Here is a 22,758-nt window from a genome sequence, read left to right on the forward strand (position 1 = left end):
ACGGTGTGTCTGAGGAACTGAAGTAAATCAGCTTGACTGGAGCAAAAAAGGCTTTTGTGGGGATGTGGCCAGAGATTTGAGCAGATGTCAACTTGTCAAAAGGGCTTTTGGGCAAAACAAATCCTCAGATTTGTGTTATAGGAAAATGTCGGTGGTCATGTGGAAGACAAGAGGTCACGGAATGGTGTGAGGGGGAGAGGAGTCTTTTGCAAATAGTCCAGGGGAGAAAAGCAGGTCTGAACTTGCAGCAGGAATGGGTTGGAGCTGCTGGCCTCTCGGCAATGGGCTGCCCTTTGAGCTTAGCCCTTCCTGTTCTTGGAAGAGAGTGCCCATGGCCTCACTGTGAACAACAGGTATTTATTTGCCTGAACACCCTTTTTTGTGAATAAAGACCCTGCCCCCAGCAGTGAGGCAGGTGGAGGAAGGAGGAAAAGCCTAGAAGGCAGGTTCCAGTGCCCAGGGCCTCCTCTTCCTGAGAGCTCTTTCCTGGGACAAGTGGTATGACTCTGCCTTCATGGCTTTGGGTTGTTTTGTTTTTTAATTTGGTGAGACTTGATGACTGTAGCTGCCTGACCAAATTGCTTCCAGCACTAACAGAGAGGGAGGAAGGCTGGTAGATGTGGCTGCCTGCCTGTGGAGGCAGGATTGATGGATATAGCTACTCCTGGTATGTTTGTGGGTTTCTCTGGGATGGGGGAGGCTGCCTAGTGGAGGGAGATTTTTCTAGGTATGCATTTACATTCCTTCATCTATCTCTGGGTGCAATTGTAAATTTCTGGATGCATGTGGATGGGTCTCCAGATGACTGTGTTGGTGACAGAGCCTTCCTTCTTGCCAGTTAGCTCTTGAGAATGTCCACGGGTATCTTGTCACTCGTACGGTATCTGCTGTGCGCTGTGTGTGTGTGAGTGCAGTGTAGCCAAGGGGTTAGGAACACGAGCTGCTTATGCTCAAGCTAGGAATTGTCTCAACAACCATGTGATCTCAGGTAAGTTACTTTACTTCTCTGGGCCTTTTTCCTATAAAATGTAAATTGAGTGGATCATTTAAGGATTTAATGCAGTATATAGACAGCACCATCCAACAAGCCACATGTATAACTTTTAATTTTCTAGTAAGTATACCAAAAAGGGTAAAAAGTAACAGGGTATAGTTAATTTTAATTGTATGTTTTATTGAACAGTGTGTCCAAAAGTTTATGGTGTTGATCAACATGTAATCAAAATAAAAGATTTTTAATGGGATTTTTTTTTAAGATTTATTTATTTATTTATACAAGCACTGGGTACAGTCAGAAGCGCGGGAGGGTGAGAGAATTCACCAGAGCCAGAGTGGAGAGCAGAGCAGGCAGAAGGACCGAAGTACACTGCTGAGGGGAGCAGCGGGCGGCAGGAGAGGTCTGCACGCCATGTGGAACCCTCCTCCGGTGGCCGGGGAGCAGCCGGGGATCGAACCAGCGCTGCAGAGGCCACGGGCAGCTTTGCAACCCAGCGCTCAACCGCTGCACCACCAGGGAGGCCCAATGGGATTTTTTTTATGTTGTTTTTTGTTCAGTTTTTGAAATCTCAGGTGTGTTTTACACTTCCACACATCTCAGCTCACAGCAGGCTACGTTCTGGTGTTCTGTAGCCATCCATGTGGCTGGTGGCCACCATATTGGACAGTGCAGGTATAGACCATTATAAAACAAGTGTTAGCTGTCATTATTATTGTCCGCTTATTATCATGTGTCTCTTGTCTGAATACATCTGGAGTCTTGGGGGAGAGGGATGAGAGAGCAGTCCTCAGCACCCTCACCGCCGCCCCATCCATGGGAACTCTGGCCCTATTCTGTGTCTGCTGCCCTTGGCCTCACAGCCCTGGCTGTGTGCCTTGCATGTCCTGCTCTCCTCCAGGGACCGGGTCCACTCTCCCTTCCCTGTCCCCTGCAGGTGGCCAGAATGGAGCTGTGGCCCGGGGTATGGACGGTGCTGCTGCTGCTTTTCCTGTTGCTGCTCTTCCTGCTGCCTGCCTTGTGGTTCTGCAGCCCCAGTGCCAAGTACTTCTTCAAGATGGCCTTCTACAATGGCTGGATCCTCTTCCTGGCTGTGCTTGCCATCCCCGTGTGTGCTGTGCGAGGACGCAACGTTGAGAACATGAAGTGAGGGGGTTGGGTAATGAGGGAACCCCAGGGTCAGAGTGAGCTGTGGATGGGGAAGGCCCGGGGACCAGGAAGGGGAGAGGACTGCCGCACTGCCCCCACAGATGGTGGGGTGGGGGCAGCCGAGGTTTGCAGGCGGATGTCAGTGGATCCTGATGGAATCCCTTGCCTTGACCCCACAGGATCTTGCGCCTGATGCTGCTCCATGTCAAATACCTATATGGGATCCGAGTGGAGGTGCGAGGGGCTCACCACTTCCCTCCTTCACAACCTTATGTCGTGGTGTCCAACCACCAGAGCTCTCTCGACCTGCTCGGTGAGACCCCTCCGTAGGGCATACCTTCTAACCATGTCCTTCTTCCTGGACCCCCCCAGAATTGCTTTCCCTAGAGGTCCTTAACTCAGATGTGGCCGCCTTGCCCCCATCCCAAGCTTCTCTCCCTGGGGTAGAACTGCCCTCATCAGCACCCTTTCCTACCTCCAGCCTCCGTCTTCCTTTACCTCCAGTCCCTAGTAATGTGGGTGATGGCCTGGGCTGGTAGGCTGCCTACCCCCTGATCTTCACCCCATTCCTGCCTCTGCCCAAGGGATGATGGAGGTACTACCAGGTCGCTGTGTGCCCATTGCCAAGCGGGAGCTGCTGTGGGCCGGCTCTGCTGGACTGGCCTGCTGGCTGGCAGGAGTCATCTTCATTGACCGGAAGCGTACTGGGGATGCCATCAGTGTCATGTCTGAGGTTGCCCAGACCCTGCTCACCCAGGACGTGAGTCACCCTGGAAAAATGGGGGCTGGGGCAGTTCTAGAGTGGAACAGCTGTCAATGAACTAATATGCAGGGCCAGAGGGCCTCAGTGGTCCCATTGCAGCCTCACAAACATCTTCTGACCCCTCCATATGTGTGTGTCTTCCCTGATGCTCTTTCTTCTCCAGGTGCGGGTCTGGGTTTTCCCCGAGGGCACAAGAAATCATAATGGCTCCATGCTGCCCTTCAAACGTGGCGCCTTTCACCTTGCAGTGCAGGCCCAGGTGAGTACTAGCTCTCCTGCTGCTGAGCTCCAGCCCCCGCCATCCCTTCCCCTCTTGGCACAGGCTTGTCATAGGGGGCTTGGAAGGGAGCTGTGAGCCGATCGCTCTTCCCATTCCTCAGGTTCCCATTGTCCCCATCGTCATGTCATCCTATCAAGATTTCTACTGCAAGAAGGAGCGCCGCTTCACTTCTGGTGAGGGCTCTGAGCAGATCCGGTGTTGGGGCTGGTCAACAAGGCCATGGGAGAGGCTAGAGAGATGTCCCTAGGAGGCTGGGAGGGTTGGTCAGTGTTAGAACTGAGATATCCACAGGACTGTCAGCCAGTATTTGTTAAGCACTCATCACACTATGCTAAGGGGGTGACACTTGGCCCCTCCAGGAAGGGCTGTTGCCGTCTAGCAGGGACGGTAAAACCTGTGTGTACAAAGCTATAAGAATAACAACTCAGTAGGAAAGACCATACCTAGGCAGTGGGGGCCGCGAGGGTGCTGCGGAGGTACCTGGAAGCTGTGTGCAGGGGGTGCCTCAAGAGCAGCAAGCCAAAGGATAGTTGTCTTGGGCAAGGGGAAGAGAACTAAAAGGTTGAGAAACAGTAGCAGGGAGGCTCAGAAACGGCCCCAACAGTGGGCAGAAGCCTGGGTCTGCAGGCCCTGACAGTGCTCATCCCCTCCAGGGCGATGTCAGGTACGGGTGCTGCCTCCAGTGCCCACAGAAGGGCTGACACCAGACGACGTCCCAGCTCTGGCCGACAGAGTCCGGCACTCCATGCTCACCGTTTTCCGGGAGATCTCCACCGATGGCCGGGGTGGGGGTGACTATGTGAAGAAGCCTGGAGGGGTGGCAGAGGCCCGGCTCTGAGCTCCCCTCCCATCTCCCCAACTTTCCTTCCCAGACCTCCCAGGCCAGTGGGCCCTGAAATAGGGCTGAGAAGCCCTCTTTGTCATTTGCCCTCTCCCCACTTGTCCTCTTCTTTGGAATCTTCAACTTCTGAAGTGAATGTGGATACAGCACCACTCCCTGCCCCTTCCCAGTTCCCACCTCCCTGCCCCCAGATTCTTTGCCGGTGCCGTCTCCACTCTGACCCCACCCACCTCCTGTGCCATCTTGTCTGTGGGAAGGTTGCCTCCCTCTTATCTCCAGTGGCTCAGCCTACACAGGGTGGGAACACTCCATCCTGTCCCCAGTGGACTCTCTTCCTTTGTGGTCTCTCCCCGTCCACCACCCCACATTGGCCAGTAGACTCATCCATTCTATGGAACAGTTCCCCAAGCCGCCCCCCAGTCCGTGGAATCAGTGGACTCATCCTTTTGTGAGGAAGACTCATGCTGTGGCTGGAAGCTGATGCCTGGAACACTCCTCCCAGGCTGATCCTGGCAACACTCCTCAGCATCTTCACCCTCCCTCCGTGGAGCCTCCTGTCCGGAGGCCGGACTCTTCAAACTCAGAGGTCTCATCCCCGCCTGTGCCCAGGCGCCCAGGGTGGAGCACACTCCTGGATGCCAGTTTGGTCTTCACATTTCTGCTTCCTCCTGTCCTGTGGTACAGTTCTTCGGTGGTCCTGGCCCCACCCAGCCCCCTGCAGCCTGGCTGCTCCATTCTAAACAGACACCAGGGAAGAGGCAGACATCAGGTGCTGCACTCGCTTTGCTCCTGGGGAGTTGGGAAAAGGATCTGAACCCTGGCTGGAGGGGATAGGAGGGCTTTTAATTTATTTCTCTTTCTTTTGAGGCTTTCCCTCTCTGAGCCAGTTTTCATTTCCTCCCTATGGCATTAACCACTCCCTGCCTCCCACCCCAGACCTGTGCCCACAACAGGGGAGGTGGGTTGGGAGCAAAAGGAAAGAGTGGGACCCAGTTTTGCGTGGTTGGTTTTATTAATTATCTGGATAACAGCAAGAAATGAAGAATAAAGCTTCAGAGAGATCTGGGCACTTTCTGGCTGTGTCTGTTAAGGAGTTGAAGGAGCAGTTCTTGCCCAGGCAGTCTGCCCACCTTCGTCAGGCAAGGTGCTCCTTGCCTCTTAGTGGCAGATAAAAATCTGCAGCTCTCCAGCCATCCAATCCCAAAGGATTAGTGAGTCCACTTTCTGTATAAATTAGGGGGCAGGGGCTTTGCAGCGTTTCCTTTATTGCTTCCTTTATCTCCGCCGCCTGCGGTGGAGACCTGGGCCCAGGCTGTTGTCCTCACAGGAGCCTGGTTAACGGCAAGGAGAAAGGCAGACACTGGGGCCGCCTCCAGTGTGGAGTGGGCAGTGGGCACTTGAGAGACTTAATATTCTCACTCAACAATGAGTGGAATCACCAGATTGGAGACTTGCCAGAAGGGGTGGGGAAGTGGGGCTGTCTGGGGAAGTTGGGGGGAGGATGGAGGTGAAAGAAGACTGAATTAGGGAAGTGGCCTGGGGCAGCGGGGGTTGGGAGTGAGGCAATGAGGGGCAGACTCACAGGCACCCAGCTTCTCCTCCAGCAGCAGCACCTGGTCGCTGAGAGACTCGATCCTGTCGCCCCGGCCCCACAGCTCTGCCACCACTTCAGGCTGTAGCTCTTCGGGTGGCACAGGCAGTACCGCTCGGACCCAGGCCCCAGCCTGACCGGCCCACTGCAAGGGGAAGAGAAGCCTCAGGCCGCTGGGACTCGGGCGCCACCTCCCTGTGGACTTGGTCCCAGAGGCCGCTACTTACCTGTTCCAGCCGCTCCAGCCGCCCTCGCAGCTCCCTAATCTCCCTCCTCAGGGTGCGCTCACCTGGTTCCGCTTCCCTCACTGGGGGGGGGGGGAGGGGGGGCGGGGCAGAGGGAAAGGATATGGGATTTCATCACCACGGTCCCCACCCCCCACTCCTGCCCACCTCCTTCCCCAGCACTCCCCAAGTCCCCAACTCCCATCTGCTCACCTGCCACGCTGAGGATGCTGGCACTGGTTGGGGGCTCCGGAGAGCCCTCTACACAGGTGCGCTGGTCTGGGCTCAGCACCAGGCCCTGGGGGCAGCCACAGGTGAAGCTGCCTGCAGAGTTGAGGCAGCCATGCGAGCAGAGGGCGACGCCCATCCTGCATTCATCCACGTCTAGTTACGGGAGAGAGGATGGGGCTGAGGGCTGGGGCGGGCCGGGCGCCAGGTGGATGGTGGAGCGGGAGGTCCTGGCACCACCGCTGCGGGAAGGCGAGCAGACTCACCCACATGACAGTGCTTCCCACCCCAGCCGGGGGCGCACTCGCACTGGTCCGGCCGAATGCAGACGCCTCCGTTTTGGCAGGGCTTGGCGCAAATGGCTGTGGTGCACAGGGAGTGAGGTTCAGCCGGGGACCAACGCCAGGCTCCCTAGCATTCCCTCCAGGCCTTGGGAGACCCCACCTCACCTTCATCGCAGGTGAGTGCCCCAGGGTGCCTCTTCTTCCAGCCCTGGCAGCACACTGCGTGGGTTTGCTGCACCTCCCTCCTCACCTCCCGCCATGCCACCCGGTAAGTGGTCCTGGAACACAGTGCCCATTCCAGACGTTGGCCTAGGGTCTGGCTGGGCTTCTTGAGACACCCTGGGGCCCAGGCTTCCCCTTCCTCACCTGTAGGTGCTGCAGACACGCCTCCCAGCACACAGGGTCAGGTAAGGCTTGTACACGGGTTGGCTGTAGGACTCGTTGTAACGCAGCGGGACCACCAGTGTCTGCTTGGAGCAGACCCCCTGACTGGACCCATGTGTGGTGAAGGATAGGAGACATTGAGTGCACCAGGTTGCGGGGAGTCCAGAGTCCCATCTCCCTCCAGGTTCCACTGAGCGGCCTACCCCATGGTGATAGTCTCTACAATTCTAAATGTCTTTGCCAGTGGAACCCCACCCCAGCAGATTTGGTAAAGCCCTCAACCCCATTGTCACCTGTCTTTAAGGGATCCACCCTTGGCCCCCTGGGCTGACATCAGTAGCAGGAAGAATGAGAGTCCGCCCAATAGAGTGCACAGCTCAGCCCTGGACCCCATGATTCTCCTTGACTGCAGACTGCCAGCTGTGGGCAAGAAGAAGTGAAAGGGAGAATGGGGGCCTCCCTGGTGGTGCAGGGGTTAAGTCGCAGCACTATGAAGCTATCTGCAGCCACTGAAGCAGAGTTTGATCCCAGCCAGGGAGCTACCCACATGGTGCAGCAGACCTCTCCTGCCTCCCCCGCTGCTCCCCTCAGCAGGGCGCTTCAGTCTATCTGCCTGTTCTGCTCCCCACTCTGTCTCTGGTGAATTCTCCCACCCCCCACCCCCACACCTCTGGCTTACACCCCAGTTCTTATATGCATAAATATATCTTAAAAAAAAAAAAAGTGAAGAGAGGCCCGTTCCCGCAACTAGTAATTTCTCCAGCTCCAGCTGCTCCAAGAGCAGGTGCTAGTGCCCTGTAAGGGGGACAGGACAATCACAGATACACACTTGCACTAGCCAGCAGGACTGTCTACACCTGAGTGGACATTTAACACCGCCCCTTCCTTTAGCGCATGATGGTCCATGCAGCATCACTCAAGCTCCCTGACAAGATACTTTTTCCACCTCTCCTCTGCCCGCCCCCCGCCCCCATCAGCCCTCCCCTCAGACCGCCTCTAACACACTCTTCTGCCTTGGTCTTCACATCTTCAATCTTCAGATATTCACCCTTACACCCTTCACAACTTAATACACCCACCCACGCCCCTGGAGACTCCACACCATAAACACATCCCTACTGCCCTCACATACCCACATCCCTCACTCATACAGAACCCCCCACTCATGCTCCCTCTAAGGCTCTGAGTGACCCCCATTCCTTCCCCACTGACGTTCTCTCCCACCTGTCTTTCCCTCTCTCCGGGAGACTTCAGGCAGACCAGCCTTAGCGACAGCAGTGCAAACTGGTGGGCGGGCTGCAATGGAGAGGAGGGGCCGGGCCAGACAGAGGCCTCCCGTTCTTGCCCCCTCCCACAAGCCGCCTCCACGGCTTCAGCTAGGTCAGCTCAGTGGGTTCCAAGTGTTAATAGCCTCACCCACCCAACCCCCAGTAAAGGGTTTCCCAACCCTCTGATCAGCAGAGGGACCCCTCAAATCAGCAGAAGCTTCTGGTTCTATAACACCAGCACCGCTGGCCCTGGCTCCTCCCCACCTTCAACCCAACACAGACTGGGGGAGAATTGGAGGGTAGGGAGAGAGGCAGAGCTGGCAGAGAACAAAGTAGGGTCAGGTCATGGGAGAACAGGCAAGATCAGCTGAGGAAAGAAGGGCAAGTCGTCACCAACGGCGGCGCCGGGGGCAGCCCAGGGCACTAAGGGGAAAATTGTCCCCATTTCTTGATGACATTTGTTAAGGCCTAGGGGAGCAGCACTGAGTCAGCCGCTGCTCCCCCATGCCAGAGCACACAGGGCCCCATTGTCTCCACCAAAATTCCTCCTTTCTAGGAAGAGGAGGTTCATTGTACAGCCCCTCACCCAGCTCTGGCCCACAAAAGGTCAAAAAGGGGCACAACAGATGCCCATCCTGACCCTTAGCCCCCTCGTCTGGCCTGGGGGTGGCAGTCGCATTCCACCCATGTGGTTAGGGCACAACGCACTGGAGCCCTGGGCTCAGCCCCCCATCTTAGGCTGGGACAGGAAGAGAATTGTCCTTAGCAGGAAAGAACCCGCAGAGAACCAGGAACCCACACAGAATGGGCATTGAGAGAGCGGAAACACAAAGGGGGCCCCCACCCCACACTAGGCATCCGGGCACCCAGGCCTGAGGCTCTTCAACCCCACCCTCCTTGGGGAGCCAGGTCACCCTCACCTGGAAATAAGCCAAGTCAAATTGAGGAAATGGAACTTTATTTCCATAAATACAGGAGTAACACCCATTCAAGGGTAGCTAAAAGGGGCTGGGGCCTCAAAGAAACTAGGCTCCCGGGGGTACCCCAACACTGAACATAGGGACTGGGGGATCCCCAAACCTGAGATGGGCCTCACAGGCCACAGATATTCCCCAACACTGATACTTCAAGAACAGAACTGTCCTCATAGGAGAGCCTCAACCTCACTCTCATGAGTAGTCCTTACTGGGGGTTGGGAAGGCTGACGAAAGGGGAGTTCAGAGAAAAAGGGAACATGGGGAGAACAGAAGCTAAAAATGTCCTGAGTGGCCTGGAAGGAGACCCCTGTGGTGGGCAGAGGCTGGGTTCCCCTCCTATACAGCCAGAGATGGAGGAGCAGCAGCAGCAGCCACAAGTTAAAAAACCTGGTTTCTCACGTCCCATCTTGGCCTTGGGAAGATGGGAGAGCATGGAGCAGCCCCCAGATGAGAAGACACAAGGTGGGGGAGGCCAGGATTTGTCATTCACAGAGGAGCAGAGAAGGGCGCCCTGGTTGGTGGGGGCAGTGTGGGAGCAATGAGGCGGTCACAGGCACACCAGAGCCTGGCATCTGCTATCCAAGGCCACCACTTGGTCTCTGGGCTGGGGTGTCCTGGGGGTTCCCTGGGGATGTCCTCAGGAGAGCCAAGGTTCAATGCAGGTCTCATAGAGGGTACGGTTGGAGTGCCAGGTCGTGTGGGAGATCCCAGCCATCGGACACCTTACTATGGCCCCCCGGGCCAAGAGAGTCTTCAGCCCAAAAGAATCACGCAGATAAACCTTGGAGGTGGGTAAAGGCAAATGGAAGAAAGACAAAGAGAGAGACATAGTGAGTTCCTGCTGGTGTCCTGGACTCCCTCCCCACAGGGCAAACCCATAAGCTCCCAGATTGGTGGCAGATAGGACTAGACTGAGGCTGGAGGTGTTTGGCGAAAACAGGGAAGTAATTCTAGGGGGCTCACCAGTTGCTCCTCCATCTCCAAGACAGTCTCATTTGCATCATAGAAACCAAAGAAGCTACAAAGAGATGGGGAAGGGCGGTATCAGGAGAGCTGGAGAAAATCAAGAGGGGCTAGGGTCCGTCAGGAACGCACAACCGGTGCATTGGAGACAGGCAGCAGGGAGGACACTCAAAATAACTAGACAGCACGTATCTCACGAGGCGATACACTGGCAAAACAGCGTCACTTCTGAAGAATCCCTATCAATAATGTATAACCTGGAATCTATCGCGAGCAAATAGCTAACAAGTCCAAGCTGAGGGACATCCTACAAAAGAGCTGACCCACACACTGCAAATATATCAATGTCATGGACAGACTAAGGACATATTCCAGGCTAAGTGGCCAAAGAGGGACAACTGAACGCAATTATGTGAACCTGGGTTAGACTTTGCACTGATTTTTTTTTTTCTGTAAGAACAATTTTAAAATATCGAATCAAGTCTATAGAGTACTTGGACCAATGTTCATTTTCTGGTTTTGATAATTATATTGTGAATATGTAAAACAATGTCCTAGGGCCTCCCTGATGGCACAAGGGGTTAAGACACAACCTATGCAGCTATCCGCAGCCTCTGCAGCCTGAGTTCAATCTCCAGCCAGGGAGCTACCCACATGGCAGAGCAGACCTCTCCTGACTCACCCCCTGCTCCCCTCAGCAGTGTATTTCAGTCAATCTGCCTGTTCTGTTCCCCACTCTGTCTCTGGTGAGTCCTCTTACCTCCCACACCTCTGGCCTGTACCCCAGTTCTTGTATGCATAAATAAATCTTTAAAATAAATAAAACAATGTCCTAGATCTAGGAAACAGACACTGAAGTTTTGGGGAAAAGGGACATCATGTCTGCAACCCACTCTCCAAGGGTTCACACACACATCTTGAGAGGACACTGCAGTAAAATAACACTGGGTAAAATAACACTGGGAAATCTAGGTGAAAAGTGTACACGATTGGGCCTCCCCAGTGGCGCAGCGGTTGAGCGCTGGGTTGCGAAGCTGCCCGCAGCCTCTGCAGCACCGGTTCGATCCCCGGCCGCCAGGCGAGGGTCCCACATGGCACACAGACCTCTCCTGCCGCCCGCTGCTCCCCTCAGCAGTGTACTTCAGTCTGCCTATTCTGTTCCTCACTGGCTCTGGTGAATTCTCTCACTCTCCCGCGCTTTTGACCATACCCAGTGCTCGTATAAATTTTTTTTAAAAAGTGTACACGATTGCTTTGTACCACCTGGTAATAGCTTCAGCAGTAAATTATTTGAAAATAAAAGGTCTTCAAACTTCCTTTGGGATATTTAACTGGCAAGGGCACTGAGCAGATGCTGGTTATTAAGAACTAATGCTAACAGTGGTTAAGTTAGATGGGTGATGGGAGCAAAGAGAAGGGACCACAACCCTAGTTTTAGCACATCAACAGAAGCTTCCCAGAGACAGCCCTGACCTGAGGAGGCTGTGCCTGGCAAGGGGAACAACAGAGTGTGCCCACGGTGGGAGGCACGTGGGTACACGGGGACCTGGATTGGGAGCAGAGGCCATGTGGAGGGCAGTGTAGGAGGGCAGTAGGGCACACAGACCCAGATTTGCAGGCCAGCTCTACCACACTCCCCACTGTGGGTTTGATCTTGTTTTATCCTTTGTCCTAAATATACCTCCCTTTGCAAAGAGGAAGTAAAATATTGTGGTTAGGTCAGAAAGCCTGACTTCACCACTTACTAACTCTATGAATGTATGCTACTTATTTCATCACTTAGCACCTAAGTTTTGTATGTATCAAATGAAACTAATAGTAATTACCCCCAGAGGGTTGTTGTGCAGATTAAATGAGCTTTATTTGAATGTACTTAGAATAGTGCCTTGGTACATAAAAGGCTATTACTGTCTTCAGAAAGTTGTTGTGGATGTGACATGAGATAGTATTAAAAAAATCCCAGCCCTTACTACTATAAGGGATGTGACTCCTTCATTCTCATTTCACACAGAATATAAAGTCAAGAGCATTGATTACCAGGGACTGGTGGGGAGGCAGGGATGAGAAGTTATTGTTTAATAGGGATGGAGCTTCAGTCTGGGAAAAAGAAAACATTTCTGGAGGAGGTGGTGGAGGTGGAGGAGGTGGTGGAGGTGATGTTTACACAATAGTGTGAATGGACTTAATACCACTGAATTGTATTAAAACGGTAAATGTTATGTTATGCTATTTTAGAAATAAAAATCAAGGGCCTTTCCCCTATACAGGTTCCACATAACTGGGTCCCTGTACCTTTCACCTCCTCTCTCACCACCCCAGTGCCCTGCTCTCCACTCTCACTCACTTCCATATTCTTCCCCTGCCCCAGGACATTTGCATATACTACTCCTTCAGTTATTCCTCTCCCAATTTGTTGTACAACTCCTTTCACTTCCTCCAATTTCTGTTCAAATGACAACTCATCCAGGGGGATTTCGGGCCACCATCTGAAATAGGTTCCACAGCAGCCTGTGGCCATGAGAAAGAGCGTGGGCCTCTGGGTTTCCCTCTCCCAATGCATCCCACAGGAAAATAGCAGAGATGACAACCTTGGCTCAACTAGTGTGTTGTCCTATTTCCACCTCTTTTGTCTGTTGCTATTATTGTGTCTCCCCTTCTGTGTTTTGTAAAATGGTTCTTGGGGGAGTGTTAGCCCAGTCCTCAATCTACTACTTTATGGAAGAGAATGGGGGTGACAGAAATGTGGTGGTGGGTGTCTTTTGTATGGTTAGATTAATAATCTCCCCCCTGCCTCACCCTATCACCACCTGACATATTTATTATGTCTCCCTGACCAGCATGTAAGCTACCTAATAGTAGGAATTTTTCTTTCATTTACCAGTGTATCTCCAGGGCCCAGAACAGTGTTCAGTAAGTATTTGTTTAGTGACTAACGTGGCTCAGGTGAAATTTCAGATAACACATGATGATCTATAAGAGACACAGAGTCATGGATTTTCCTGAAGAACAGGATGGAGGGGAGGACACTGTAGTCCCGATAAATAAGAGGTGGTAAGAAATGTGATCAAATGGTACGGGACTATTCATACATATAGTACCAGTGCCAATTTCCTAACTAGATACTGTGCTATAGTTTCACAGGATACAACCACTGGGGAAACTGGGTGAAGGATACACAGGACCTCTCTATCTTTGCAACCACCTGTAAATCTGTAAATATGTCACAGTTAAATGTTTTTACAAAGTGGGTGTCTAGGGATGGAAAGGAATTAAGAGTCAGCAGGACTTAGTGACTGGCTAGATAAAAGGGGTTAAAGGATTTTGTCCTGGTGACAGGATAAGTGGAAGATGGGGACATTAACTGATCAATGGAACGAACAGGCCGGTTTTAGGCATGAGATAAAAATTAGAGGGGCTGGGAGCATCCTTAGCCAATCCTCAGGCCACACAGTTCCTTATTACCTGGATTGCCAGGGAGTAATAACACCATCATCTGGGCCCCCAATTAGCACAAGGCGGCCCACACGAAGAAAGTTCTTCCGCCATGCTGCAGGGTGGGAAGAAGAGAAGGTGAGTCAGTCCTGGGGTCAGCCAGGTTGGAGAGGGGAACACAGGAGGTCACAAAAGCAGAAAATGGAGGCCAGGTATGAGCCTGGGGTCTCACCAGTGGCATTGGGATGGTCTCTCTCCCCATTGATCAGAGCAAGGAAGCTGCTGGCATTGAGGTACAAGTCATCATGGTGGGGGTCTGGGTACAAACAGCAGTTAGAAAGATGGTCAGAAGCAGGGAGAGGAGACAAGACCAGAGGCTAGAAGACCAATCAGGAGGCTCCAGCAATAGACAAGGCGTCCAGCAATAGTAACAGTAAAGATGACCGCAGACACCTTTATCTGGCACCTACTATAACCAGATTCTGTTCAATGACATTACATTCAGTTATTTAATGCTCATATCTTCCCTATAAGGCAGGTGTTAATTTATTATTTTACAGATGAGGAAAACTGAGTCACAGGTTTAACTGACTTGTCTAAAGTCAGTTTAGGTACTTGTCTAAAGTGAGCCAGCAGGCTCAGTCTTCAAACTCAAGTAGTCTAGACCCAGCACCCATTGTCTTAAAAACCACTCCAAGCATTTGCAAATCATGAGTCATGAGGGACATTTAACCCACTGCTTGTTTCTGTAAATACAGTTTTATGGGAACACAGACACATTCATTGACACATGGTGACAGTTGCTTTCACTCTGCTGTGGCAGAACTGAATAGCTTTGGCAGAGATTACGTGGCCTGAAAAACCAAAGATATTTACTGTCTCGCCCTTTAGAGATAGAATTTATGACCCCTGCACCAGACTCTTCTTCCTGAGGAAACGAGATGCCACATAGAAAGCATTCTGCACAGAGTCCATCAACACAGTGAGTCCTCAGTACATGTTTAAGGTGTCGTTACCTGTCATCCCTGCTGCTATCGGTTAGGTAGAGGTGGAAGAAGTGGTGCCTAGGGATGGCACCGCTCTACCCTCCAGTATACCCCTTCCCTATCTTGATGTCCCTTACTCACCATGCCAGTAGTTGCAGATGGAGAATTCCTGGCCCCAGGGGCTATAGCAGATCCGGTAAAGGTTAGACCTCATGGAGGTGGGGAAGAGCCATTTCAAATAGTCCGTGTCTGGCAAGAGAACAGCAGTGCCAAGTAGCCCCAGACCTTTGTGCTCCCATAGTCGGGCCCCCTAGGGAGTCCTCAGCACCCACTCACCTCCATACTGTCCCATTTGTGGAGAGGAGAGAGAGATGAAAGAATCCACATTGTGATCATCCATGACAGATAGCAGCGCCCGGCACACCAGGCCCCCTGGAAGCAGAACACCACAGGTGGGAATGGGCTTAGGGACAGTACTTCCTCCCCCACCTCGGCCCAGCACAAAGTTGGAAAGAAGACTGAGGCCCAAGACAGCACAGGGACACCTGGTGTCATGTAAGTGACAAAGCCAGAATTAAATTCTGGGTCTTTTGGGGACTCCCTGGTGGCACAGGGGGTTAAGCACCGTACTATGAAGCAATTCGCAGCTTCTGCAGCACAAGTTCAATCCCCAGCCAGGAGCAACCCACATGGCGCAGCAGACCTCTCCTGACTTGCCCGCTGCTCCCTTCAGCAATGTACTTTGGTCCCTCTGCCTGTTCTGTTCCCCACTCTGTCTCTGGTGAATCCTCTCACCCCCTGCATCTCTGGCCTGTACCCCAGCTCTTGTATGCATAAATAAATAATTAAATAAAATAAAAAACAAATAAATAAATTCTGGGTCCTTAGACTCTAGCTCTTGGGTGCTTTTTACTCCCTATTATCCCTGATGTCCAAAAGTCTGGGTAAAGCAGAAAAAGCCCACAGACAGAGAAAAGACCCAGGTGCCAGAAAGTGTGAAAAGGAGAGCTCCAGACTGTGGTTGTGTCTGGAGATACTAGGAAAGTGTCCCTCTGATAAGGGTCAAGACTCAGACAGACTTAGGACTGGGGGTTAGGCGAAGGGGGAAGGGCAGGGCACCTACCCTGTGAGTAGCAGAGGAGATGCACTCCTTCAGGGGCCTTTGCCATGATGGGGGCCACTGCCTCTCTGAACCCTTGCACCTGTTCCCACAGGGGCCGCAAGCTCTCTCTCCCATCGAAGAGATCCAGCACCGTCACCACAGTCCCCGGGTGCGTCTGTGGGAAGGGAGCAATGCCACTGCCAGGAAGGAAGGGGAAGCCCCTCCGCAGAGACGCTCCTCCCGCCAGCGTCCACGTGCCCACTGTGGCCTACTAGAACCAGGGATATTGTTCCCCATTCTCCCCCATGCCAGTTCTGCGAGGAACTGGACAGGCCCAGAGCGGCGGCTTTCAGTTTCCCATTCTCCCACCCCAGCCACTGCAGGCGCCCCTGACCCCCCACAACCCACAACCGGGTGTCCCTTCCAGACCTCGTTGATATATTCCAGCAGGTGGCGGAAGCTGTATGAGCTGTCAAAGAGCCCGTGCACCACGATGACCGGCTTGTAGGAAGCGCCATGGGACGCTGGGGCTGTGGACAGCAGCAGCAGCAGCGGCAGCAACAGCAACAGGGGCAGGATGCCCGCCTGGGGGAGCCGCGGCCCGCAGAGCCCCAGCATGCTCCCGCCTGGGAAGGGGGCGATGAAGGCCTGTGAGAGATAACAACGCCGCCTCCCCTCGGAACAGACCCCAGGCCATCCAGCCTCCCCCGCCCGCACCCGCTGCAGGTCCTAGCCGCCAGGGAGCCGGCTTCCAGCTCCGTCCGGCCGCCTCCCCACAGACACCCCCCGCCCCAGCAGACGCACCGGCGCGCCCGAAGCCCCGCCCCCGGCTCCGCGCTCTGGGGACACGGTCCCCAGGCCTCGAACTTCCTAAGGCTTCCCCCCAGCTCGGCACGGCTCGGAGTTTTGCAAGAACGACCCCTGAACAGCAGCGCAAGCCACCTGGAGAGGGCAAACTCCAGCTGGCGCGCGCCCCGGGGCCTCACTGCCCCCCGCTCACGGCTCCCCGGGCTGGACCCCACGGGGCCGGGGGACGCGGGCGGGCGGCGCGCGCGGGGGAAGGACGGCCGGGAGCCGGCAGGTTGCTCGGGGTCGCGCTTAGCCGTCACGTCCGGGGCTTTCCCTGGCAACCGTGCCAGCGTCCCCCGCAACGCAGGCCCGGGACCGGAGGGGCAATGGAATATTCCATTGCGCCCTAAGATCAGGGGAGGAAATAGGCGGAGCGATCCATTCAGACCTCTGGGGGAGAGGACGAGGACGCAAACACGTCCCGGGGCTCGCTGGAAGGCCTCTCCGGGCCCCGCTGCACCCGCGACCCCAAGATTCGATTACCCGGCCTCCATTCGTTTCACTTCCCAATTCTGGCGTGCGGCTCCGCTGCGGACCACGAAGTTCTCTTTCCCCAGGGTGCTGGGGGATAGACTGGGGAAAGGCAGTCCCCGTTTCGTCGTAGGCGACTGGGAGGTGAACCCAGCCCTGGCGGGGCCCACCCCCACCCCCACCCCACCCCCTGCCCGCCCGCGGCCGCCCGGGTCAGCGTCTTACAACTCTTCATTCTGAAGTGCGTGTAGTGCCCTTGTCTCCAAAGACGCGGAGAGTCCTCGAGGCCCCTCGAGCTAAAAGTGCAGCTGGCCCAGTTTCTCCGGCCCTGCTCTCAACCACTCGGCAACACGGCTCGCCCCCAAGGGGCGGAGGGCCCCGGGGGCAGCGCTGACTCACGCCGGCGAGGCTTTGATGAGTCTTCCGATGCGAGCGACCCCACGACCTGGCCCGTGGCCGGGAACTCCTAGTGGGTGGCTCCCGACCGAGACCTTCCCACCGCGTCTATACTCGCGAGCTCTAGGCGGATCGCACCTCTCCGCCGGTACACCCGGATGCCCTGGGCTCTTATCATTTAAAGACGGTTTCCAAGAGACGGGGATTCCGCAGCCTGTCTGAACTCCCTGTTCACAGAATATTTGCCGATGTAAAGTCTCTCCCAGTATACACAGTTTGTGCGCCGATTTGCGTGGAGTGAGGATGGGGTGAAGGTGGGGGGGTTAGGGGTCCACGCGAATGACCCTGAATCCAGAACAACCGGTAATGGAGCCGTGATTTAAATTTCTGGGGCTGGGACTGACCCAGGCGAGGGCCTTTTTACTGCACAGCCGGCGCTGAGGGGCTGGAGGGCCCGGCAGGGCGACGGCCTTAGGTGGGGGCTGGGAAGTTCTGAGGTGGGGGGCGGGTAATATACTCCGATTGTGTTTTTGCAGAAATCCCGATTGTTGTGAGTCTCAGTAGACTGCCCAAATTCACACCCCCTCCTTATCTAGGCGCTCCCACAAGCTACGAGCAATAAAAAGACTGCAATCACCGCTGTGCGCCCGAGTCTACTGGGGAGTGGCGGCTGGGGTAATTGGGCTGTGTGGGGGGAGGTAGTTAAGCAATGTATCTGAACGCTATGGGACCCGGGAACTCTAAGAAGCCCAATAAATAAGGGGGGGAGGGGAGAATCAAGCACCTATTTCCAAACAGAACTGCCAGAAATTAGCAGTTGATTCATCCCCTCCTCCCAAAGTGCTCCAGCAACTTCACCCTGGGGGAAGAAAGTATCCAAGCATCCTTCAAGCTTCATCTCCATCCTTCTCTCCCCTAGCCCACCACAGGCCCCACACCCTGAAATTACTATAGACTGAACCTTCCAATTCAGTTCATGACAGGTAGAGGTCATGAACCTTGCAATCTGAAGCTATCAAAGGTCTCTACTTTGCACGCAGTTCTCTTTCATACACAACAGTCTCCTGAAGTGGGGGAATTAAGGCCAGGGATTTGGGAGAAGATCCTGGGGGCTGCAGGGACTCTGAGGGAAGCCGAGGACAGGGAGACTTGACTGGGGTGAACCAGATCCCCAGGGGACTGGGGTTTTGAAGCACCTGCTCACTTCCTCCCACAACATAATCACTATAGCCAGTCTTAGAGGGGAACACTCTAGAGAGTTCTCCCTCCTTTCTCTTAATCCCACCCACCTTGCCTGGTCTTGCTTGCCTCCCTGTTTCCATGACAACTCCAAGGGAGCCCAAACTGGGGGCTTGAATGCTGGGGTGAGAGGAGGAAAGACTGGTTCAAAGCAGAGAGAGACCGAGGGGGGGGTACATCTGAAGAGCTCCCCCTCCCTTGCCTCGGTCCCTTTAAGCTCCCCCCCTCTCCCTCCGCCCCCCGCGGCTGTCTTCATCTCTCCATCTCTGCGCTGCTGCTGCCGGCTGCGCAATCCATGCACCCAGGCTTCAGCCTCAGCCAGAGACCCCAGACTTCAGCTGCAGGGACCGTCCTAGCGAGAAACCGCTGGCATGTCATCTGAAAAGTCAGGTAAAAACAAGAACAAAACTCCCACCCTTTCTAGGGGCTCCTGATTCTCCCCCATCCTAATTCAACCCCCTTCCTTACCTCTCTCCCTAGCGAGTGGTTCTGTGCCATTCTCCTTCTATTCAGCCCTCAGCAACCCCCCCAGGCCCCCTCCTCTTTTTTTAGCACTCCCTTCTCTTCCTTCCCTCCTCAGTCTCAGCCTCCATCCCTTGCCAACAACATGGGCAGGGGGCAGGTTGAGAGGGTGAGGGAGTCCAAGAGTGGCTTAGCACCAGCCAGGTACTGCAGGGAGAGCATCACTGGGAGTGACAGATGGACAGATGAGACTGGCCCACATGGGGACATCCAGCCGGGAAATATGAAGCCATGGTCCGATGGGGGGGGGGGGGCAGGTTGTCAGGGCAGTGAAATGCGAGGACCTTTCTGTGTCTGCCCTAAAAGAGCTAAGAGGAAAGGAAGGTGTCATTCTACATGTGTTTATACAACTGTTGAATTGAGCACATGTTAACCGTGTTGCACTTTTTCACATGAGCACACAGGGCACTAGCTCAGGTGGGCAAGCCCAGAGCCGCCAAGGAAGGAGCCTGGTCTGCACGGAAAAGCTGTGTGTGCACACTGCTGAGGAGGGGAGAGGAGCAGAGGAGAGTTATGACCTCAAAACTAGACTAAAAGGAAGAAGAGGGAAGCAGATGGCCTAGATACCCCTCTCCTGCCCCAAGAATGAGAGACAGCTTCTCACCCATCTCCTGTGTCTCTCCCATTATCTCTCTCACCCCTGACCCTCTGTTTCTCTCCCAACCCCTCCTTATCTCATCTCTGTCTGTCTTATCTCTCCATACCCTGTCCACTGCTCACCACCCCCAGGCCTCCCAGACTCAGTCCCTCACACCTCTCCACCACCTTACAATGCCCCCCAGCCCCCCGCCGAACCTCCCGCCCCACCCCCACAGGCAGCCCCCTCCTCGCACCATCACCACCACCACCATTACCACCAGTCTGGCACGGCCACCCTCCCGCGCTTAGGGGCAGGTGGCCTGGCTTCTTCCGCTGCCACTGCTCAGCGCGGTCCCTCCTCCTCCGCCACGCTGCCGAGGCCCCCCCACCATGCTCCCCCTGGTCCAGCTGCTGGGGGACCCCCACCTGGCTGCGCTACCTTGCCCCGCATGCCACCCGACCCTTACCTACAGGAGACTCGCTTCGAGGGCCCACTGCCCCCGCCGCCGCCCGCCGCCGCCCCGCCCCCACCGGCGCCCTCCCATACTGCCCAGGCCCCAGGCTTCGTGGTGCCCACGCACACGGGGGCGGTAGGTACGCTGCCTCTGGGGGGCTACGTAGCCCCGGGCTACCCCTTGCAGCTACAGCCTTGCACTGCCTACGTGCCAGTCTACCCGGTGGGCACGGTGAGTACCCGGGAGACAAAGGGTGGGGGGAGGCTCACCACGGAGCAGGAGTTGGGAACACAATGGGGGCTAATGGGATCGATAAACAGGATCAGGGATCAAGTGATGCTGGGAGGGGGGGGTAAGACTTGGAGAAGGAGAGAGTAGGGAAAAGCCTGGGAATGGGGGTAGGGAGATATAGTGGGTAAGAGGAGTCACAGATCAGGCCCTGAGGGGGAACAGAACCTTGAGATCCAGAGGAGGTTTGAGAGAAGGAAACAGCTTGGGCTGAGGGGCCGGAAGGGAACCTGGGAAGCCAGAGAGGTGAGGGGGAAGAAATCTGGGACTGACTGGGGGGCGGGACCGGACCAGCAGGTAGATCTCTGAGATCAGAAACAAGGTCTGAATAAGAACTGAGCAGTGTTGATGGGATACCTTGGGGGAGGGAGTTGGAGCCCCTCCCCCCAAGAATACAGGGTGAATGACAACAATGAACAGAGCAGAACCTCTGTTATGGACTCTCGGGAGGGAAGTCGATGATCAGGTTCTCCGAGAAGCAAAGTTGGTGGGCTCTAGAGAGGGTTGGAGTGACTTCCTCTTGCCCCAACCTTCTTTCCACAGCCCTATGCAGGCGGGACCCCGGGGGGAACGGGAGTAACCTCCACGCTCCCCCCGCCGCCCCAGGGCCCAGGGCTGGCACTGCTGGAACCGAGGCGCCCGCCGCACGACTACATGCCCATCGCCGTGCTGACCACCATCTGCTGCTTCTGGCCTACGGGCATCATCGCCATCTTCAAGGCCGTGCAGGTGGGGGGGGGCCGGTGGGGGGGGGCCACACAGGGTTTTTCTTATTCCCAGGGAGTGTTGAGCCTCGGTGGAGCATCTTGGAGGGAGGCCGGGCGGCGCAGGCGAGGCAGCTGTCATCTGATCAGCTTCCCCCACCCCTCCACGGCAGGTGCGCACGGCCTTGGCCCGCGGAGACATGGTGTCTGCAGAGATTGCTTCACGGGAGGCTCGGAACTTCTCTTTCATCTCCCTGGCGGTGGGCATTGCAGCCATGGTGCTCTGTACCATCCTCACCGTAGTCATCATCATTGCCGCGCAGCACCACGAGAATTACTGGGATCCGTAAGGACGCCCCCAGCCTGGCCCCCCCCTACGCCCCTCGACCTCCCAAGCGCGTTCTGCGGTCACGCCGCGGGTCCCAAGGGCGCCGTGCTTTCCCGCCTCTGGGGCGACCGACTTCAGTACACCCTAAACTCAGCCTCCACGGAACCACTCGCCTTGCGGGCACTCGGAATCCAGGTCCCCAGGAACCCGGCCAAAGCCCACACCCCCAGGGACGCCGCTTTCAGAGCTCCCCGCCTAGCACCGGACCCTAAGTCGCTCCAGGCTCCCACCCTCTGTAAATGCAGCGCCCCCAGCCGAGCTCCCCGGGTCTCTGTAGCTGCCCAGCCTGCAGACCGGTCCCCTAATCCCATCCCTGTAGGCTCCTCCCCGGCTCTGACAAAACCCCGCCTCCTGGCCGGCAGGCTCCGCCTTCTTTTCTTCCTAGCGGGGTGACTCAGTCTGGCGACTGGGTTCGTAGCGCCCAGGCCTCGCCCCCAGACCGACAGACTCCTCCCCTCTCCCGGCTCTGCGACGGAGCCCCCAAACTCACTCCTGTTTTCGTTTTTAGCACTGTCTGGTCTCTTCTCCACCACTGGCTTCCCCTATTTTCTTGCTAATCCAGAATCTCTACTTTTGGTTATTCTGGAATGAGATTGGAGACGTTCCCAGGTCACTGCACCCTGGGAGGAAGACCGCGTTCCGGTTCCCTGTAAATACTCCCACCCACCCCAGCCCCTGGCAGCAGGGCAGAAGGGAAACCAGGAGACAGACCCCCGATGTCAGGAGGAAGCCGTCCCGCCCCCGCTCCCCTCGGCAGTCACTTGTTTTGGTCTGTGTGTGAGTGTGTGTGTGATTTCTGAAAGACAAAATTAAAGAGACTAAGTGCATTTATCACCCCAATTTCGAAGACTGCAGCCTTGTAAAGACCCTGCTCTTTTGGCTCCCCCTTTTCTCCTTCCCTAATTTCCCCTCCTATGGGGGAAAAAATACAACGCCGACAGAGACAAAAGTGGTAGCAAGCAGATTCCCAGAACAGAGAGACAAATATGGGAGAGGGGGGCTCCCTGGGTATCCTCTGGGGGATGATTCTGGGGTCTGCTCTTAGTGGGCATATCTTTCCCCAGCACACATTTTCTGTTCCCTACCGGACTGGGCTTAGGGTTTTGGAAATGAAGGATTTGCAAGGAGACCCAGAGGGCCTGTCCCTAGAACTCCAGGATATCAGAAGGAAAGCATAGGGCAGCCATTCTAAAGACGTTGGTCAGGGTGAGTGGCAGAGGCAGGGAAAGGATGCCAGCTGCCCACAGCTGTTCATGCCTGTGGGCTGGAGGGTGGGAGATAGCTTGGATCAGAGCCCAGTGTGGTGCGCTACACCAGTGTGGGGAAACAAGGGGCGCAGAGAGCTGTGGGAGCTTGTCTCAGTCCATTAGGGAAACTATAACAATAATACCATTGACTGGG

At 55.3% G+C, this 22,758-nt stretch overlaps 4 protein-coding genes across 6 annotated transcripts; 2 read left to right on the plus strand and 2 right to left on the minus strand.

The window, feature by feature from the left end:
- Nucleotides 1–1,928: 1,928 nt before the first annotated feature.
- On the plus strand, nt 1,929–4,024 carry AGPAT1 (1-acylglycerol-3-phosphate O-acyltransferase 1; the record flags this gene model as incomplete). Of its 2 annotated transcripts, XM_084228161.1 has the most annotated exons (6): nt 1,929–2,140; nt 2,323–2,456; nt 2,728–2,903; nt 3,070–3,165; nt 3,287–3,359; nt 3,840–4,024. In XM_084228161.1, 6 exons carry the CDS (start codon nt 1,941–1,943, stop codon nt 4,022–4,024), a joined length of 864 nt encoding a protein of 287 aa, XP_084084287.1. The 2 variants fall into 2 exon arrangements, with proteins under 2 accessions (XP_084084287.1, XP_084084286.1); XM_084228160.1 differs by lacking the exon at nt 2,728–2,903 and having other exon boundaries at nt 1,941–2,140; nt 2,323–2,377.
- Nucleotides 4,025–5,302: 1,278 nt separating this feature from the next.
- EGFL8 (EGF like domain multiple 8) lies at nt 5,303–7,987 on the minus strand (the record flags this gene model as incomplete). Its single annotated transcript, XM_084259353.1, has 9 exons — nt 7,963–7,987; nt 7,032–7,158; nt 6,721–6,843; nt 6,520–6,632; nt 6,337–6,432; nt 6,056–6,226; nt 5,846–5,925; nt 5,610–5,763; nt 5,303–5,358 (listed from the first exon to the last, which is right to left on the minus strand). Exons 2-9 carry the CDS (start codon nt 7,130–7,132, stop codon nt 5,303–5,305), a joined length of 894 nt encoding a protein of 297 aa, XP_084115479.1. The 5' UTR covers nt 7,133–7,158; nt 7,963–7,987.
- A 1,633-nt stretch (nt 7,988–9,620) lies between these two features.
- Nucleotides 9,621–17,049, minus strand: PPT2 (palmitoyl-protein thioesterase 2; the record flags this gene model as incomplete). Of its 2 annotated transcripts, XM_084228009.1 has the most annotated exons (10): nt 9,621–9,764; nt 9,947–10,001; nt 13,409–13,493; nt 13,611–13,694; nt 14,506–14,613; nt 14,701–14,796; nt 15,488–15,641; nt 15,896–16,114; nt 16,594–16,742; nt 17,012–17,049. In XM_084228009.1, 10 exons carry the CDS (start codon nt 17,019–17,021, stop codon nt 9,621–9,623), a joined length of 1,104 nt encoding a protein of 367 aa, XP_084084135.1. The 2 variants fall into 2 exon arrangements, with proteins under 2 accessions (XP_084084135.1, XP_084084134.1); XM_084228008.1 differs by lacking the exons at nt 16,594–16,742; nt 17,012–17,049 and having other exon boundaries at nt 15,896–16,084.
- A 2,479-nt stretch (nt 17,050–19,528) lies between these two features.
- PRRT1 (proline rich transmembrane protein 1) lies at nt 19,529–21,319 on the plus strand (the record flags this gene model as incomplete). The annotated part of the gene is given in 4 exon segments (XM_084259355.1): nt 19,529–19,591; nt 19,594–20,208; nt 20,809–20,994; nt 21,143–21,319. Coding segments are annotated over 4 exon segments (1,041 nt in total).
- Nucleotides 21,320–22,758: the final 1,439 nt, after the last annotated feature.

The sequence above is a fragment of the Talpa europaea genome, assembly GCF_964194135.1.
Source record: "Talpa europaea genome assembly, chromosome: 2".
NCBI classification, from domain to species: domain Eukaryota; kingdom Metazoa; phylum Chordata; class Mammalia; order Eulipotyphla; family Talpidae; genus Talpa; species Talpa europaea.